General features: G+C 38.2%; 1 protein-coding gene across 1 annotated transcript; it reads right to left on the reverse strand.

Annotated features, from left to right (window-relative positions):
* Positions 1-7,045: 7,045 nt before the first annotated feature.
* Positions 7,046-18,017, reverse strand: meox2a (mesenchyme homeobox 2a). The gene is made up of 3 exons (XM_084419349.1): positions 17,151-18,017; positions 11,726-11,898; positions 7,046-8,058 (listed from the first exon to the last, which is right to left on the reverse strand). The coding sequence occupies exons 1-3, from the start codon at positions 17,671-17,673 to the stop codon at positions 7,837-7,839; spliced, it is 918 nt and encodes a 305-aa protein (XP_084275475.1). The 5' UTR covers positions 17,674-18,017; the 3' UTR covers positions 7,046-7,836.
* Positions 18,018-20,224: the final 2,207 nt, after the last annotated feature.

Consider the following 20,224-nt stretch of genomic DNA (forward strand, 5'->3'; position numbering starts at 1 on the left):
GGCATAATATGAATTGGCCGTCAGCTTGATTAAGTTTAAATAGCATTTTTTCTTAACCATTTGGCTTAACTCATCCATTTGGCACATTTCCCTTTGAACCGGGTTGAATTTGTGCGTAGTGTCCATTGCTAATGGTGTATTAGCAATGGACCAATGCACCAATGCAACAAGTCAAGTCGTAAGGATCATATTTATGAGTAGAACGCACATTAATGCCACCACAATGTTGTAAATACAAGTGGGAAGCTCTGGGTTTTCTTTAAAGTCCCCCTAATTGTATCCCTTAAAACTCATCTTTGATCACCAAAATGACATATTTAAACTTTTTTTTCCTGTTAAAAATGTCTTCATGCCTTAAAATAGCTTGAATGCAACTCTACACCCTTGCTTCATTTAGTATACACGGATTGAATACTCATGAATATACTAATTGGCCCTGGCCAGATTCCCTCTGCCAATTTACAGAGGTAAACGCAACACAACAGTATCGCTCTTTACAACGTCGGACACATAACTAATTCATATTATTAGCTTTTTGCCCTGACTATGTTATCAAACAGCTAATTGTGTGTTGCTAATGTTACACAAACCATGTTCCCATTCGCCATCTCAGAGTCATGCAGCTGCGTTCTAACAATCATCAGAAACGCTTTGAACAACTCAGAAAGTCAGTGGAGAAAGCTATATAGTTGATCATAACATCGTAATATACATTATACACCCGCTATATTGCAAAATCTACCCGATTTTCATATCAACACAAAAATATACCGGGATAACCTGGCTTCTCTTGAGACTCCCCTGCATCACAGCATAGTAATGATATGCTAAATCCCGCCGGCACGTTGACGTTATTGGTAAAAAGGTAGTTTGTAACTCCTACAAGGTAGGTAGAAACACCAGCGATATCAAACCGCGTCTTTGAGACTGTCTTTAGATCACTGCAGTTTTAAAGATAAAATAAATAACTCAGCAATTGTGTTGACTTATGAATTCGCGTATGGTTTGTCTTAAAAGATACTAATTCTATTCTGGGTGTGCATCAGTTTAAAGATTTATGTTTTGCCGTTTTTGCCTTTTATTATAATAGGACAGTATGTAGACTGGAAGCAAAGTGGGAGAGAGAGATAGGGTGACGGGATCATGAAGTCCACAAGCTGGGACTTGAACTCAGGTCACCCTAAACATAAAAGCACCATATGTAAGTGCACTGCCCACAAGGCTATCGGCACCACCTGGTCTGCACTAGTTTTATAAATATTAGAACCTCATTGTGTAAGAAACATGGGGGGAACAGAATCCGACTGCAGACAGTCCAGCTGTCGGAATCCGTTCCCCCGCCACCATGATGAGAGATGTTGATGTGATGGTTTAAAAGATCCTTATTCTATTCTGTGTATTGATGGAGCTTAACCACCATCAGTTTGATAAATATTTGAACCTCATTGTGTAAGAAACATGGGGGGAACAGAATCCGATGGCAAAAAATCCAGCTGTCGGAATCTGATACCCTACCCCCATGACGGGAGATGTTGATGTACTGGCTAAAAAGAGGCTGATTCTATTCAGTGTGTAGATGAAGCTTAACCAGCATGAGTTTAAAGATTTATTTTTTGGCGTTTTTTCTTTTGTACTGATAGGACAATATGTAGATAGGAAGCGAAGTGGGAGAGATAGAGGGGGACGGGATCAATAAGAATACACGAGCCAGGACTCAAATTCAGGTTGCCCGAAGTGCAGTGGCACAATATGCCTGCACACTGCCCACGAGGCTATTGGCACCACCTAGCCTGAACCAGTTTTGTAAATATTAGAACCTCATTGTGTAAGAAACATGGGGGGAACAGAATCCGACGGCACGCAATCCAGCTGTCGGAATCAGTTCCCCCATCCATATAATGAGAGATGTTGATGCAGTGACTTAAAGGGATACTCCACTTTTTTGGGAAATAGGCTCATTTTAAAACTCCCCCAGAGTTAAACTGTTGGGTTTTACCGTTTTCGATTCCATTCAGCCGAACTCCGGGTCTGGCGGTACCACTTTTAGCATAGCTTAGCATAGATCATTGAATCAGACATGACCATTAGCATCTCTCTCAAAAAAATTACCAAAGAGTTTCGATATTTTTCCTATTTAAAACTTGACTCTTCTGTAGTTACATTGTGTACTAAGACCGACAGAAAATGTAAAGTTGCGATTTTCTAGGCTGATATGGCTAGGAACTATACTCTCATTCCTGCGTAATAATCAAGAAACTTTGCTGCCATACCATGGGTGTAGCAGGCGTAATGAAATGACGCAGCTTAGTACACGATGTAACTACAGAAGAGTCAAGTTTTAAATAGGAAAAATATCGAAACTCTTTGGTCATTTTTTTGAGAGAGATGCTAATGGTCATGTCCGATTCAATGATCTATGCTAAGCTATGCTAAAAGTGGTACTGCCAGACCCGGAGATCGGCTGAATGGATTCGAAAACGGTAAAACTCAACTCTTTAACTCTGGGGGAGTTGTAAAATGAGCCTATTTCCAAAAAAAGTGGAGTATCCCTTTAAAAGATCCTGATTCTATATTGTGTGTGCATGGAGCTTAACCAGCATCATTTTGATAATATTAGAACCTACTTGTGCAAGAAACAGGGGGGATTAGAATCCGACGGCAAACAGTCCAGCTGTCAGAATCCGTTCCCCCACCCATATTATGAGAGTTGTTGATGTAGTGACTTAAAAGATTCTGATTCTATTATGTGTGTGCATGGAGTTGATGTAGTGACTTAAAGCATATTAAAAACACCAGCAAGATTAAAACCTTGATTTTCACCACAGCGGGCCGATCTTTACGAGTTGGGGCATGTCAGTGAGAAACATGGCGGATTACCACAACACTTAAATGTATCTAGCAGTGATATTGTCAGGCATTTCTATTTACAGCAAAGTAAACGAATTGCCTGCACAGAATATGATAGCATTGTAATATAACAATATAATATGTAACAATAAAGTCTACAGTGCCTTCATAAATTAAATAAAAAACATAAAAAAGCAAAACACACCTGATGCACATTTATTTGTTCTTCCTTTTCTAGAAGTAGAGGTTAAGAACCTTGCTGTTTCTTTGCGTAATTAATTAAAAGAAAGTACCGCCATCTAACTCCAACAGAAGTGACTTGAATGCACCTGCTGTTGTAAACATGACTTCCCACCTCGTAAATACGAACTTCCCAGGAGGACTTGAACTCACCACAATATTGTGCCTATATTTATTTGTATTGTAGAAATTCATGACTTGAAATGATGCAGAATATTCAATAAAAATATAATAATATATAATATTCTATTAAGTTCTGATTTCTTCACACATCATCACAAATCTCATCTCAAGTATGCTTTTCACTAATGTCTTCTTGGTGACTATATAACCAACACAAATTTGACACATATGCCAGGTTGTATTGATTGATTGATTGATTGATTGATTGATTGATTGATTGATTGATTGATTGATTGATTGGTTGGTTCAGCAACAACTACTTGAATAACATAACAATGTATAAACCTTTTTCACAAAGTAAAATAAATAAATTTACCATGGGGAATAAACAAGATTACCCAAAGACATGAAAGGAGATACATGTCTGTACAATCTTTCTGTACAAAGCTTTCTGTTTTTTATAAATTAATAAATTTATTATTTTGTTTTCATTTTTATTTTTGGAGGGAAAGATTGATTTATTATGATGTATTACTACTTTTTTTTAACTAAAAAGCATATTTTTATTCATATATGGAAGGTTCAACATGGGTGGGTTTGGTTCAAATAATGTATCAACTGATTGACAATCATAATTTACATGTTTCGAAATGATCTCTTACACATTAAATACTAAAATAGAAAGAAAATATGAATCCCTTTAGGTGTATTGGTAGATGGAAAAGGTCACAGCAATGTGCACAAACTGTAGATTAAAAAAATATTTTGGAAAAGCTTGTAGTCTACTGCTGTTTTTGGCTTGGACTATATTTAAACAATGTAGCTTTTCCTGTCCAGGAAAGAACCTAAGAAGTCAAAGTGCAATAAAAGGCTTAGATGTGAAACAGAGAGTAACGTGACTTTCTGTGTGACCTCTCTATTCCATTGTGGAGGAAGTTCCAGAAATCTCCTTGGTGATACAAAAACATTCAAACAAAATATATTTTTGTGGTTTCTTCCGTCAAAAGCAGTTGAAGCTACAACTGATTCTTTTGGCAGGACCCTCAGAATCATTGGTCCTGGTGGGCAAATGGGTCTTGATTCTCCTGGCTTGCATTACGAATTAGAATGCAGGCTCACTCAGTGCCGACAGCATGAATGGACCATAACATGATTTTGTAATAGAATATGATCCGTTTGCTCACCCACCTCTCAGACTTAAGGCAGAAGTCCTGACCCTGCCTGGAGGAAAAACTGAATTTAGCATATTCCCCTGCCCCTTCCTCAATAACTTATTCATGTAGGCTCCTCGCTCAGCCTTATAGCATATTCGCTTCATAATCATGGTGATGAGTCGCAGATCCTCACTGGATGGATTTCTATAGGAACATTCAGCTTAAGGGATTTGAAGTGGCTGAGGGTTAGAAAATGTACTTGACAAATTTGACTCGCAGCTGAACACACAACAATGGTTGTGTATCAGTGCATATTCTCCAGTCCAACTGCATGTAATTAAGGCCCTAGAATTTCAGCTTCTGTAAGGAGGTCCCTATTGCCCAGTAAAGTGACCCAAGTCATGCGACTAATTCTAACCGCAACACCACATCTTTCAATATTATTCTAGTAATTATTAGTCTACTAGTGGCAGTAGACGTCTTCACATTAAATTAAGATCATGTAAAGGTGAGGTAGGTGATTTGTTCCAGAAACATTGTTTTGTTATGCTGGTTGAAAGTCTCCACACATCCTGAGAGCAATCACTAAGTTAAGTGGTTTAAATGTACTTTTTTGTATATATGTCGTCTGTGGAAGGCATAGGACCATAAAATGTTCGTCCAATCATTGAATTCGGTCCGAATGCAATGGTACGATGTTCTAAATGCCTGTCAACGTGTGTATTTCCATACCTCCACGCACCTCCTCACGCAGACATCACACATCATCAGCTCTTTTCATGCTATGAGTTAGCCAGACGTCAGTCAATGAGCACCCAGCAGCCACCTTTTACAGTTCCTTCTGAACCAAAACAACGAGCTTATGCTGCGTTCACACCATAACTACCTTAATTTGGAAGAGAGTGGTTTGTGACTTGAATTTATGCATTTCAATGGCAAAACCATCAACGTTGTAATGAATCTGCAGCAGTCAGGTGGTACAGGTCTCTTTAAGTTGTTTATGTTCATTATTATTGTAATGTTATGTGCTGTGAGTCATGAGGTAGTTTAACGCCGTCTCTTGTGCCACTTTGCAGACTGCTGTGTTTTGCAGACTCATGTGTTTTGAAGGAGGCGTGACTTTGGAGACGCTTTGAAAGGAGGGTTGGATCTTGTGCTCAGAGCTAGCTCTATTTCTAGCCTTCAAAAATGTCCTACCCTACCTTTAAAATGCACCTGTTTCTAGAAAACTGTGTTGGAATAAGTAGCTAGAGGGAAGATATGATTTCGATAACAAGATACAAGCAGATAATCAACGGATGTATTTTTTGCTTGCTCAGTTGGGCCAGTAGTTAATATTTTTACACTTTCAAAATATTTAAATTATCAATTTTAATTTACATTGAGTTTCTAATTGCAAATGTAATTTTTAAGGAACACTTAGCTAGCCTAACTTTTTTGTTAAAAAAAAAAAAAAATCATTAATACCTCTTCCAAAACACGTTTTTGTCTTACCCTGATGCACTATGGTAAGCCTATTATAATTGTTTATATTTTAGAAGAAAACAAATGCGTATTTGCATCACTCCTGCATATGTCTTGTCATATCCGTAAATAGAGAAACGTTTATCTGCTACTTTGAGGCGTGTGGGAGTGGGTTAACTGTCTTGTCACAGTGAGGGAGAAAGATTGACATGGGGCAGCTAACTCTCAAACCTCCCGGTTTAAAAAAAAAAAAAAAAAAAAAAAAAAAAAAAAAAAACACCGAACAGAGGAGTCTTCTGACAAAAAGAGAAAGCGTGAAGCTCTTAAATCATAAAACAAAATCAACATCGGCTTGGCTTGGCTTTTCGGAGATGGCGGGAACTGAGGGGTTTGAAATGTTGTAAAAGTGATGCGGAGATGGTGTTTTTATGACTCGACGGGTGAGTAAGGTATTTTATTGAATAGATAAATTGGCACACGTTGTTTATTGTAAAGCATTATCTATTAAGGGTCATTTCATTATGGTTGTTGTAGAGCTGTGCTGGAATTTATTTTCAAGGCGTGTCTATTAATGGGTAACGTTAAAGCTTCAGTAACGTCTTCAGCCAGTCAGCTTGATATCTTTTCCATGTCAAGTGTATGTATTATGGATGATAGCCATATTTATCAGCACAGTCACGTAGAGCCGAATTGAAACCAATGTTTTTTTTCCGCAAAATGCATGCACTTTTTTTTTTTTTAACCGCTATTGGGCCAAGCGGTATATGATGTAGCCTACCTTTATTTTATTTTTTTATATATAATTTGCAAAGAAAATTTTAGCTTAGACATAGTCAATATAATCATCCAGGAAACTCTAGGACAGAAATAAATTCACAAACACATTTGCTAGAAAATGATGGCATACAGTAGGTTAAATGGCAAAAAATGACATTATTTTCAACCCGTTCTACTGATAGGCCTACTACTATCACAAAAATATTAAATGGTATTTCACAAGCAAAAGTTTAAAAGGCATAAACATGCATGTACATCAAAAAAAGTAGGATATAGCAGAGGCCCAATAGGGGGACAGTTATGTCAACTGACCCGTAACACTCACATGTTGAGCCCTGGCAGTCAGTTCTGTAGTCAAAAGCCAGTTTTCTCAAATTATTCAAGCACTGTTTATTATTAGCTAACCTCCAAGAAAGAATCATTCATGATAAGAAAATCATACCAAGCCACATACGAAAAGTTTATTGTTGAAGCATTGTCTGCACATGATACAGCTGTCAGATTTTTGGAAGATAGGAATACTTATTTACATGACATAATATTTTCTGAAATGTTTTTGACTCTCCTGCACACTTGATTGATCATTATTTCGATCACATCGAAATTGTACAAAAACATACAGTAGAAATCAATTAAGGCACAGAAAATTGACAGTGCAAACTAAACCATACCCCTTTTCAATGTAAGATCAGAATGGAATGTTGTTGGGCCAGATCCAGACAGTTTAAAACACTGCTCTTCTATCTTTCAAGTAAAACAGCAGTAGAAGGGTACTTTAAAGGTGCTGTAAGTGATTATTTTATAGAATAGCATGCAGAACATATCAATACCACCTGACAGAAGTCTCTAGGCTCTGTGAAACACTTTGGCTTTGCTGACAGTGAGGATTTTGAAATGGCTTACAGCACCTTTAATGCATTTAACGGCATTTTCAAATGTGTAAACATTTCCGTCAAACAAGCAAGGCACCTTTTCTTTGTGAATATTGATGCCAAAGTATCACAAATATTCTGTATCATCCAAATGCAGAACAATATATCAGTCCTGTGTACATTTTTACATATTGAGCAAGCACTGTTAGCCTACTACTTTGAGGCGTCACAGGAACTGCCCTGGGAGGCGTCGTGGTGTGGTTGCTCCTCATTGGCACGTATAATCTGCTGTGCAGTCTTTGTGTACTTTCAGTCCGTACTCAACATAATCCCTAACTGAACATGACCCCGGATAAGCATCATAAGTGAGCGTGCTCAGAGCTCTGGTCGCTGTCGTGGCTGTCCTCATTGTTGATAAGTGAGTCCGGTGTATGTTGGAGTCCAGGAATTCCCGAAAACTCAGAGGGAAGCAACGTTCCCTTTTTGACATTCACAAGCTCTTTTTCTCTCGCTACCGCCCCCTGTTGGCCTCCCTTAACTCGCTTCCACTTCATCCGTCTGTTCTGAAACCACACTTTTACCTAGTGGGAAAGAAAGACACATGAGTTATCAGATCCTAGACTCTTAGGCTACATCTACATTAAGCCCATTACATTTAGATCGTTTCAAAACGCTCTTCAACCATATTAGCGTTTTCAAGCTTTTCCAAAAGTTCCTCGCCCACACTAAAACTACGAAAAATGCTTAAATCATCTTACTGCGCATGCGTAAAACGTAATAAAAGCTCACTGAGATGATACAGAGAGAGCAGACATAATAAAGTTCTCACACTTCTTCTGGCACAATCATTTTATTAGCTAAATATCCCAACACTTACTGGTGCATCCAATCGCACTCAAAAATCACTAGAAAACTGAAAAGAATTTGAACTGTTTTCTCGGGACAAAAATGCCTAAAATAGAGAAAAAGATGCGTTTTCAAATGTATGCTATCCAGATTAATATAGGCATGCCTTATAAATAAAGGTTTTTATTGGCATATGGTTCCATGAAGAACCTTTAACATCCAAGGAACCTTTCCATTGCACAAAAGGATCTTTACAGTGGAAATCTTTATCGTTGTTTAGATTACTAAAAAGTCTTTCACACTACGAAAAAATTGGTTCTTTTAAAAAGTGTTCCATGTAAGGTTCCTTGCATGGGGAACCCAAAATGGCTCTTTAATGGCATCGCTGTGAAAACAACAACAACAACAACAACAACAACAACAAAATATTTGGAATCTTTATTTTTAAGAGTGTAATTTGCCTTCAGCAAATTAGTCTGTATGTTCACCCCGATGGTGCAGATGATCTGTTTACTGTGGTTGTTGGAGGAGCGATTGGAGAGGTAGATCAGGCCATGACTCACCAAACTCCAGTAAGCTAATATCCCTCGATCGGGTGCAAGTGTGCCATGTGATCAGATGACTGCCATGCTATTCTAATGCATGATCCACAAAGTTTGGAATTATGTTTTTCTGAAGACGCTTGAAAAATACCATGGCTTTCAATGCACATATTTGGCAGCAACTCTATTTTCAGCCCATCTTTTCTGTGGCATCAGACATTTTTGTCTTTTCCTTGCGAGTTGATTCAGAGACCGTATTTACGTTTCCCAGAACGATGATTTAGCTGTTTCTTAAAGGGTCACTGCTGTGCAAGTAAGGCTTGCTTGCCTTATGCTAAAATTTATTTCTGGAGTAGGTATGATGTTAGATAGTCACATGGAATAGACCAGAATTCTTCATCATACACAATCAGACTTGACAAATACCAGGCCCAAATCAGCAAAATGATGTAATTTGATGGTTTTTTTTTTTTTTTTTTTTTTTTTTAAATGGCTATCAAACTTTTACGGATTTTATGTTCAAATTCATTTTACGCTCAACACAATAATTCCTTCAGCGTACGTTTTAAGCATCCGCAAGGAATCGTCTTTGGATTTTAAGGTCCGCTAGAACACTATTAAATTGGCCACCCACGTTCATTACTGTCAGCACTGTAAGACTGCCACCCTTAAAATATATCTGCAACGTTTGCAATTCTTCTCTCAGCCTGAAAATGTCCCAGTGAGTCCACTGGTCACTGGTTAGTGCATGTCATCAGACAATTCTATAATTTCCTAAAAATACCAACACTTGCATGGCAGCATTGAAATAAATTTAAAGTTGAAGACTGGATCTGTGTAAATGAAATCAGGGTCTCTTTGCAGTGGCAAGACACCCATTTGGTTAAATCAATGTAAGAAAGAGAAAAACAGACAAATATGCAAAAGCCAATAAGAATTCACTATGTGGATGACAGTCTTTTATTCAAAAAAAGTAAATGGGAATTTTCACTTTAATTTTTTTATTCACTTTAATTGTATATTTCTCAAAAAATTATAAAGTTAAAAAAAGTTACTAAATAAATAAACACACAATGGGCCCTATCTTGCACCCAGCGCAATTGACTTTGTACACCGACGCATGTATCATTCCTATTTTGCACCCGCGCACAGCGGACTTTTCCCTCCACAGACGCACGTCGGTTAACTAAGAAATACACTTGCGCTCCCCGGGGCGGTTCAGCGCAAAGAGGAGGCGTGTTCCGGCGCAAACGTTCCCTGGTGCTATTTTGCAGGTTTAGAAAACAATTCCGCCACTGACTGAAAAAACCTAGTTTAAAGTCAGTGGCGCGTTGCGCATGTTATTAATATGCTATTTTAAGGGTGCATGCTTGGCCATAATCAATGTAGCGTGTGCATCATACATTATTACGATAGATAGATAGATAGATAGATAGATAGATAGATAGATAGATAGATAGATAGATAGATAGACAGTTTATTATAAAAGCATACATCTAGCTTACACATTTACCCAAATTATCATATGTTTAACCGAAGTTAATTTGGGTGTGTTTCTCCATCCCCAACGTCACTTTTCTGTCTTTTACGGCTCTGACGAGAACGTCGGTCTCCTCGGCTGTGAACCGCTCCTGTCGTGCGTCTGGCAAATCCGCCGTTATAATAGGAATCCGCTATAGAACAAGCGCGCCTGCTCTTAAAGGGAATGTGAGATGTCGCTCTGATTGGTTTATTTCACGTTACGCCCAAACCACACCTATGAATAATGAAGCTACTTCAGACCAACCCATTTTATATTTGCTTCGGGCGCAAGAGTCATTTATCCCGCCGGTATAATAGCAATTGCGCTTGATACTTGTGTTTCAGATCGTTAAAATAGGGCCCAAAGTGTGTTTGTATGAAGCAGTTCAGACTGAATTAGCTGGAGGAGTTTAATTCTAAACCCCTAAAACATTAAGGGAGACCAGTACAGTGCTTTCTTGCAGGTGCTGTAATAAATTTATTTACAGATAGTCGTTTTAATTAGCCTGTGCAATATCATTATGATTAGTAACCATTTTACGTGTGCTCCAGTCATAGTCCTTCTCCTGTCACGAACGTCCAGAACTCCAGCAGGTTCACACAGGGATCACATTGCAGGAGACGGATTTGCTTACTTGTCGTGTGGCAAGGTTTTTAATTCTAAGCCTTGGGAATGTATCCCCAGAGAAGATAGCATAATTTAAGGCCACAGATGTCACTTCCTTGTGGGATCCATTGCAAACTGCAAAGTGTTATGAAACCAAAAGGTCTAGAAACTAATTTGTAATCTAAAATACTGCGATGTACTGGACATATTATAATTTAAGGCACTTGCATGGTTCATTGAGCAGTTAAAAATGTTATGAATGGTGTTTTGAATTAGGCCAGAATGACCTGCCAATGATGTCATTTCAAAAACAGCAAGCATTATGTCATCTCTTTATGTCTGTAAGAGTCAATAAACTTCAATGGTTTAATAAGATTACATAGTTGTTTGGTTAAAACATCAAATAGTTACAACAACCAATATATCTTTGGCTCCAAATAAAGCGTCATGTGCTATTTATTTCACATATGGCTGTAGGAAGTGCCTTCCCACGCAGAGACCAATTTGTAAGACGGAGCAGCAAGGCGGAAGTGCCTTAGCGGACAGAACTTCCTTCGCCTCTCCCGTTACTTGACTACAGCCAAAAAGAGAGCTTGCAGAAACATCTGGAATACAATAGTCCCACTCCATGGCTGGATAGAAAAGCACTGAACCCAGAAAAAAAAAAAAACGACAGTAGCTTGTGACAGAATGATTGATGAACAGGGACCAGGTCGGACTCGGTCATCTCACCTGCCTTTCCGTGAGATCCAGGTTTACGGCGATTTCGTACCGCCTCAGTCTGGTCAAATAGTTGTGATGGGCGAATTCTGCCTCCAGTTCTCGAATTTGCTCTTTGGTGAACGCTGTCCGCTCCTTCCTTGGCTTGCTGCTCACATCCGATTTGTAATTCCCATCTTGGGACTCTTAAAAGAAAAAGCAAGAATGAAAGAAATGGTCACAATCTTTTTGAAAAGCAGTGTCAACTGTTCCACAACAAAATGGGCTTTGAAACACAATCAGTTCATTTCAATGCAATCGTTCCAATTAAATACAATCACTGCAGGGTTGAAATCCCAGAAATGTCATAAAGAAAAGCAGAGGAGAATAAGGAATACTGCCAGTCATATTTTACGATGCTGCAATTGTGCATGCCAGCTGTTTGTAAAAGTCAGCTCCAGCCGTGAGTTTTCATAAACCGCTATATAGATTCTCACAATGAGTTGGCGCTCACCAGAACACTTTCCAAAGACTTCATTTGACTTAGTGTTAATGGAATCTGCTATCCTTGTAGTTTTAATATGGAACAAAACAGCACTGGAGGACGTGTAAAAATATATTTCCTTAGTTTATTTACCTCAAAATTTTACGAGCGTCTTCCAGTCATGGCCCAAGAGCTGCCAGCTCACAACAATTTTCAGTGGAGTGTTTCTTATTCCCTCCCTCGCTCTTGCGCTGTCAATTACGGCGAATTGCTTTCCCTAGTTTCAGATGTTTTTTGGAGTGACAGAACATGAACGCATAAAAGCTCATATATACAATTACATCTGGTTATTGCCAGAGCTCAATTACGTCTAGTCTATTCTTGAATGGGAAACGCAAAAGGCCATTGAGGAAATGTCAGATTAGCCTAGCTATCCATCCTACCGGAGACTCATGCGCTTCTGCTGTTTTGACACATGAGGAAGGAAATTTTATGCTTCTTTTTTTCACAAGACGTGCGCCTTTATCATGACTTCATGTTGCTGTGACTCACTTGCAAAGCCTTTTGGTTCATTTATCTATGGGTGTGGAGTGAGCGCTAATCCAACTAGCATTCCAAACCCAGCTGTAAATAGAGTCTAATTTAATGAGACCCCATCCGCAAGTGGCGAGACCTGCTCTGCCATTTCAAGTCAGCATGCATGATATTTCAAATACATAATTGTTCATGTTTTTTCAATGATAAAATACTGTGTAATATAATATCCCATCTTAAAGGGAAAGTTCACCCATAAATGAAATTGTACTCACTCTCAAACTGTTCCAAAATTTAAGGTCCGTTTACACCCAGAACGATAACTATAAAGATAACTTTATTGGCATCCACACCAGCGGACGATATCATTCTGTTTATTCTAAGGGTGCGTTCACACTGTTTGCTGCAGTCCGAGCCCGAGCCCGATTGTTCCCGGCGCCCCCCGCAGCGTTGGTCTGGTTTCACACTCAACTTGATTCTATCGAACCCTGGTGCGTTTGCGTGCATCTTACGTCATCGCAGACGTAATGCGAGTCAATATATTGTGTTTTTTATTAATTTTGTGCTATTATGCGATTATGTGTGTGTGTGTGTGTGTCGCATAAGGTGGCCTTCTGCTGCTTGCAAACGGACTCTTTTGAGGAGACAGTGGATTTCCATTCATTTGTTTCCCTGATTCCACTCGATATGCACGAATACACTGCAGGCTCACTCTCGCTCGTATCCAAGGTAAATCATCAACACTATCATCCCTTACATGTGTTTGTATTTAATTAAATACATCATCAGCTAAAATGCATGCGCAGGTTACTTTACTTCCTGTACAGGTGTGCACCCGAGTCTGTGTTGCTTTCACATTCACACGAACTGCGGCACGGTTCGAGTGCAACCGAACTCAGACCACCTCCTCCAGGTAGTCTCGGGTTCGGTACCCCAGTGTGAACCCGGGTCCGCATGACAGCGCTCACGTTAGCGATTTATCATGCGAACCGTGCCCCGTTCTGAACTAAATTGCCAGTGTGAAAGCACCCTCAGTGTGTGCTGGTCTGTCACTTTAAATGCTCGTGCTCTTCATTGTTACATAGAAGAAAGTAAATGATCAGATTTGTCATTTTTAACTGTTTTCAAACATATTTTCCCTCAACTGCCATTAGTCAGATTATCCCCGCCCCCAAACTCATGCTATTGGTCGAGCCACTGTTGCTGTGTCAGGCTGGTCGGATTCTCAAACAAACAATGTTTTTAAAACACTTCAAGCGTATCTTAGATACACTGAGATATATGGCAAAGTATTATTTTAGTTTGCCTTGAAGGTCTCACTGTAGGTGGATGTTCAGATGAAGTGTGAAATCGCCGCTGTCAGCTGCATCATGATGGCTATAAACACATGCCAAACGTGTTATTTAACAGTATCATTTGCAGGTTGAGATTTGCAGAAGCTGAAAAGGACAGAGACTCAGGATTGTTCGTGTAATGATGATATTGTAGTTTAGCATAGAAGTTGCAGTCTGTGGTGACTCATGCTAATGAAATAATCATCAGGTGATTTCTAAAGACAGTGCATCAAAATGCAACTGATTACACCCAGTTTTAGCTAAAATTTCACCAGATGTATTTTAAAGAGTCGGCTGAATGTGGGTCTGATTAAAACGAGCAAAAAGGCACATTTATTGCGGGCCAAAAGCAGCCATTGTGGAGTGAGAAAAAGCAACACGAGCATCGTTTCGAGAACAGAGCTGGTCTAAGTTAAGGAAACTTTTCCCGGCTTCGCGACACGGCGGTTACACCACAGCAATTAGGCCTGCGCTTTAACTTTTATCTCTTCTTTAAAAAAAGAAAAGTACTGGGGGAAAAAAGCAGGACAGCCTAAGCTTTCAAAGATGATTTAAAAAATACAGCTACAATGAAAATTTAGACATCTACTTTAATATTCTACTTACATACTGAGCTTTATTGGTGATAAAAACAAGAAACCAAAATGAATATCATGAAAACCCACATGACAAAATACACGCTAGGCTGCTGTCTCCTATCCAAACCAGACATGTGCTGTTTTATTAGAACATCCACACATGCTTTGAATAAATCAAACAATATATCTTAAATATAAATATGTTGACATTTTGACAGTTAAATCCGCCCTTTTTGCATTGATTGGTGCTCATTATAAAAGCTCATTTAATTTTTTGTTATGCCACAGTTGCTCTGAAAATGAATAGAAAGTATATTAGAACATTTTAATAATTGAAATGCCTTTTAAAATCTATAGTGCTTAAAATAGATCAACACTGTTCAAATGCCCCAAACACATCCTTGAGAATTACATTTTCTATAATTCAATAAATCTACTTTGTTTATTGTAAATCCCACTTGCAGGCAGAAAATTGAGAATACATTTTGCTACGGGAGTAGAATAATATCCAAAATTATTCAAATAATGTTCAAAATTAATTAATATTAATACAAATAATAATATAATAGTAAATGTATAGTTAATACATAATGATTATATTTAGTAGTGCAAATAACTTCTAATCCCATATATATATAAGATATATATATTTATTGGGTTACACTTCATTTTAAGGTTTCCTTGTTAGAGTGTAATTATACATTTAAGTAATGAGTAATAATAATTAACTGCATGTACTTACTATAGGGTTAGGTTTAGGGTTTGGTTCAGGGTTAGTTGCATGTAATTATGCAAAATGTTATGTTATTACTACAGTGAGTACATGCAACATATGCAACAAGGACACTGTAAAATAAAGTGTTACCATAAATTGTTAAAGTTTAAAATGTATGAACTAGTGCGGAGTCCTCCAATTCTGTCAAGACCTTTTCAGCAGTGGAACAAGTGTATTTATGTTATGTTAATTTCGGGTTGGCCCAAATGAGAATAAATCCACATCTGCTGGGCTGTACCTCTTGTGTGGACCTGAACTTTGTTTTAAAGGGCAGAAAGTAGTTAAAAGTCCCTTTGAAGTAACAAGATCGTAAAAGCACATTTTATGATCCATTTTATGCAGTGTTAAATTGATTTTTTTAACACGAGTGGCAACTATTCCCGACAAAACAAACTGGAGATGCCCATCAGATTAAACAACAACTTTTGCAGTGAACCGAAAACCCTTCAGTTTACATCATATCTCCCTGTTCGTTTTACCCATCAGCAAAACCAAAAATAAAGTAACAGTATATTCCCGTTCTGATTCCAATGTACAAACAAATTATCTTCAAAGAGAAAGCTGCTTAAAACACTCCTGTCATCTAACGTTTGGCTTTTCGTGTTAAATGCCAACACAGGCGTCCCTGTTCTCCTTCTCAGACCATGGCATTAGTTACTTTACCACATGCCTTATTTGTGCTTGCCAAAAAAGTGAGGAGATGAAACAGATGAGACTAAAAGTGAATCATGCGTGCAGTTAAATGCCCACACATGAGTTACAATCTACCCTCTGCTAGCCAAAATAATTGCTTCTGTGCGTGTAAGCCAACACCTACAGTACAAAACTCTTGCAGGCAAAAACACAGATCCACGTTTCCCCACGTTTCCAAAAACACTAGCACTGCACTCAGTCTGATTGTGAAGGCTGTTCAAATGCACCATAACTTCAGTTACACAAAAATTCAGTTACAATAAAACAAACTTAGATGTTTTAACAGTGTTTAATGGGGACTAAAATAACAAAAGTATAATTGATAAGAGAAATGTTCTTCTGGAAAACATTACAAAGAATTTATTTACACGATGTGACTCTTGTAACATGCATAGGAGAAAATGACATATATAATTAACATATATATATTACATTTTTCAATCACACATATATATATTATATATGAATATAAATAATATATTTAGAAATATTTAAAAGAATTTATATATAATATTTGTAAAATAAGAAATGTATATAATTTTGTATTTAAACAAATATTAATATTATTTACAGATAGCAAATAAATAATACATGCTAAATGTTGATATATTATTTATATATATGATTTATAAAATTAGAAATATATATATATATAAATATTTTGCAAATAATAGGCCTAATATTAAATACTGAAATTAAATAAATAATTATACTCATATATATATATATATATATATATATATATATATATATACACATTTGATATATATATATATATATATATATATATATATATATGATTTCTGCAGAATCATGTGACACTGAACACTGGAGTAATGACTGATCAGCTTTGCATCGCAGAAATAAATTATATTTTAAAGTAAATTAAAATAGAAAACCATTATCAATAACATTTCACAATATTACTGTGTTTTTCTGTATTTTTGATCAAATAAATGAAGGCTATATATAAAACAAAAAATGACTTGATCAGATCGGACCCTTTAGCTTTTTACTTAAGGATAGATGGGTTTAAAATAAAAATGAGCCTTTTTCTTACCAGAGCTGTCACTTCTTCGTTTGCTATTCCTTTTCTCTGCCTCGGCCGGCGACATCGTATGACGTCCGAAATCCCCTCCGGGAACGCAAGAGGCCCCTGAGGGCACCCCTCCGCCGAGGCTCGGGGTGCTTGCGCAGAGGCTGGGGCCCCCGGGACCCATGTCTGAAGAGCCTGAATCAGGGGCCGAGATGCCCAGTCCTAGACGGGCGCTGGCTGGCGAGGCGCTGGCCGTCTGCGGGATGTGCCATCCGGTCTGCTGCGGTTGGGGTAGATGATGATGATGATGATGATGATGATGCTGCTGCTGCTGGGACATGGGTGGCCCTCGCTGGTGCCCGTGCCCCCCAAACAGCCCCCCGTCCTCACCTGGGTAACCGCTCACGATGCAGGTTGAAGGAGAGGAGGTGGAGAGGTCAGGGTACGTGGAGAGGTGCTCGGAGCGCCCGTGAAGGGCGAAGGCGGGGTGCAGGGCCTGTGGAGGCGCGTGAGGGCTGCGCAAACAGCCGAACAGCGTGTGATCCATCGCATGCACCGAAGCGGTCGCTCACCAAAACAGAAGCCACAACAGCAAAACTTCCAAGAGATGAAAAGATTAATTAAAAGCAGCAGAAACACAAAACGCTCCTTTGCTTCTCACTTTAAGCAATCTCTCCTTGGAAAAAAAAGTGGAAAAGGAAAAAAGTGCGTCAGTACACATGAGTGTGTGTGTGATAATCCCATGCACGTCGCGAGCGAGAGTTGCCAGGCAGCAGCAGCTGACGATGATGATGATGATGAGAGATGAATCTCACTTGACAGTCTAGAGCAGACTGCGGCCCAGCTGAGAGGGAAAGGTGCTTCCTAACAGTGGCCGGGATTTTGGGCAATGGGCTGGGACTGAAGGAGGGGTGGGAGATGTTATAAATAGGGACATGTAACATGAGAGGGAGGCTGGGTCACAGAACCCCGCCACAACTGTCCACTGAATCGAGCCAGTCCAAGCCTTACAGCTCGATACATCTAAAACATGTCAGAAATAGATTTTCATTTCTGCCCTTTTAAATCTTTTTCATGATTTGCTGTTTTTAATTGTTACTTTTTCTTTGGTCCCAAAAGGCTGGAGAATTTGCTGAGAAGGTCGGAGCAGCTGAGAGGGGTTAAAAGTGTTAATGGGTTGTTGATCTTCTGCACGTTCTCCTTTGTTGCGAGGATGATTTAGAGGACAGGGGCTCAGTGCTAGAAGTCCCTAAGCTGTAGATCTTCTTCTATTGGTCGTATGACTGCGCAAACTATTGAGTCTTTTCTTTCTTAGTCGAACGAAAAACCACCTACAACATAAATAACGTTTGATCAAAAATATAGTAACAATAATAGTGTGAAATATTATTACACTTGAAAATGTCCATTTTTAAAATCTTTTAAAATGTAATTTATTACTGTGATGTCAAAGCTGTATTTTCAGCATCATTACTCCAGTCTTCAGTGTCACATGATCCTTCAGAAATCATTCTAATATGATGATTTGATGCTCAAGAAACATATTATTATCAATGTTGAAAACAGTTGTGCTGCTTCATATATTTGTGGAAACCATGATACATTTAATTTATAAATGTCTTATTATCAGTTAAATGCACACTTTGAAGTTAAATAAAAAGTATTAATATCTTTTTTTTTTAAAGGTAGTGTGTGTGTGTGTGTGTATATATATATATATATGTATGTATGTATGTAAATCTTTTGTAACAATAGACAAAAAAAAAAAAAAACTTTCTTTTTTTGAAAGAAATTAATACTTTTATTCAGCAAGGATGTGTTAACTTGATAAAAAGTGATAGTAAAGATTTATATTGTTAGAAAGCATTTATATTTTGAATAAATGCTGTTCTTTTTAACTTTTTATCATCAGTGAATCCTGAAAAAAGAATCACAGGTTCCAACTAAATATTAAGATGATATATATAAATATATAAATAGTTAGGACCCTATGGTTTGTTTATGTGTTTTGTTGTACCTCGGTTGTTTTGGGTGTGTGTGTGTGTGTGTGTGTGTGTGTGTGTGTGTGTGTGCAGGAATGTCCTCTGATTGGTTCATGCAGGCTGATTGATGCCATGTCCTGATTGGTGCACAGTACTTTAAAAGGCATGTCATCATCACAACATCTTTGTTTGTGTCCTGAGCAGAAAGAGTTGGCTTGTATAGTGCAGAGTTTTAAGAGAGTTTGTATTAGTGTATTCGTATATATGTTTATAGTGTGTAATAAGAGAGTTTGTATGTGTTAAAAGTGTATTAGAGACTGTGAGTACTGACTGTTTGAGTTGGAAATGTTGTGTATTTGTCTTTGTCTGTGTTTGTTGTATTTTACTTTTGCCTGTTTTCTGACACTGATTTCGGCCCTCTCAATTTGTTCACTGGGTTTGTAAATATATTGCTTTTTGGTTAGGCAGTTAGGTTAGTGTATTTTCTTTTTGATTAGTTTAAGGAAATGCGGTTAAAACTAAGAATGTTTTGTTATACAGTATAAACAATAAACTGTCTACGAAAGTACACACACACACACACACACACACACACACACACATATACATATATCCGACAATATATCCCATATAATTTCGACAACTTCCCAGCCCACTAAAATGAATAAAAGATTCTTCATGGAATATACATTAGTTGTAATTTACAGTCATGGTAGTGTATCACTGTTTTAATCAGAGTAACAGTGCTCATCGCGGCACACACTACTCGAGCAGAACTAACAGCATCGCCATTCAAGACGTCCCAAAGGTTTCACCCATACAGACCGATGCGGTGTAACGGCACACAGAGCAGGGCCTTTCTCTGCTCATGGGTAAAAGACGGAGAGGAAATCAGATGCCTTTTGGGGGAAATAGCTTTAGCAGATGGGGAAAAGAGTGTGGAGTCAGGGCCTTATTTAGAGAGAGCGGAGAAGACGAGAGACGGTCATTCTCATCTCTCAAAGCACCATGTCACACAGTCTCGGGTGAGTACTGCAAATTCTCTGTTTATCCTGCTTATTTGTCCAATTATCAGGAGAGTTTTTGAGACGTGTGGATGCTGTTTACACAAAGTTC

The sequence above is a fragment of the Rutilus rutilus genome, assembly GCF_951802725.1.
Source record: "Rutilus rutilus genome assembly, chromosome: 9".
Taxonomy (NCBI): domain Eukaryota; kingdom Metazoa; phylum Chordata; class Actinopteri; order Cypriniformes; family Leuciscidae; genus Rutilus; species Rutilus rutilus.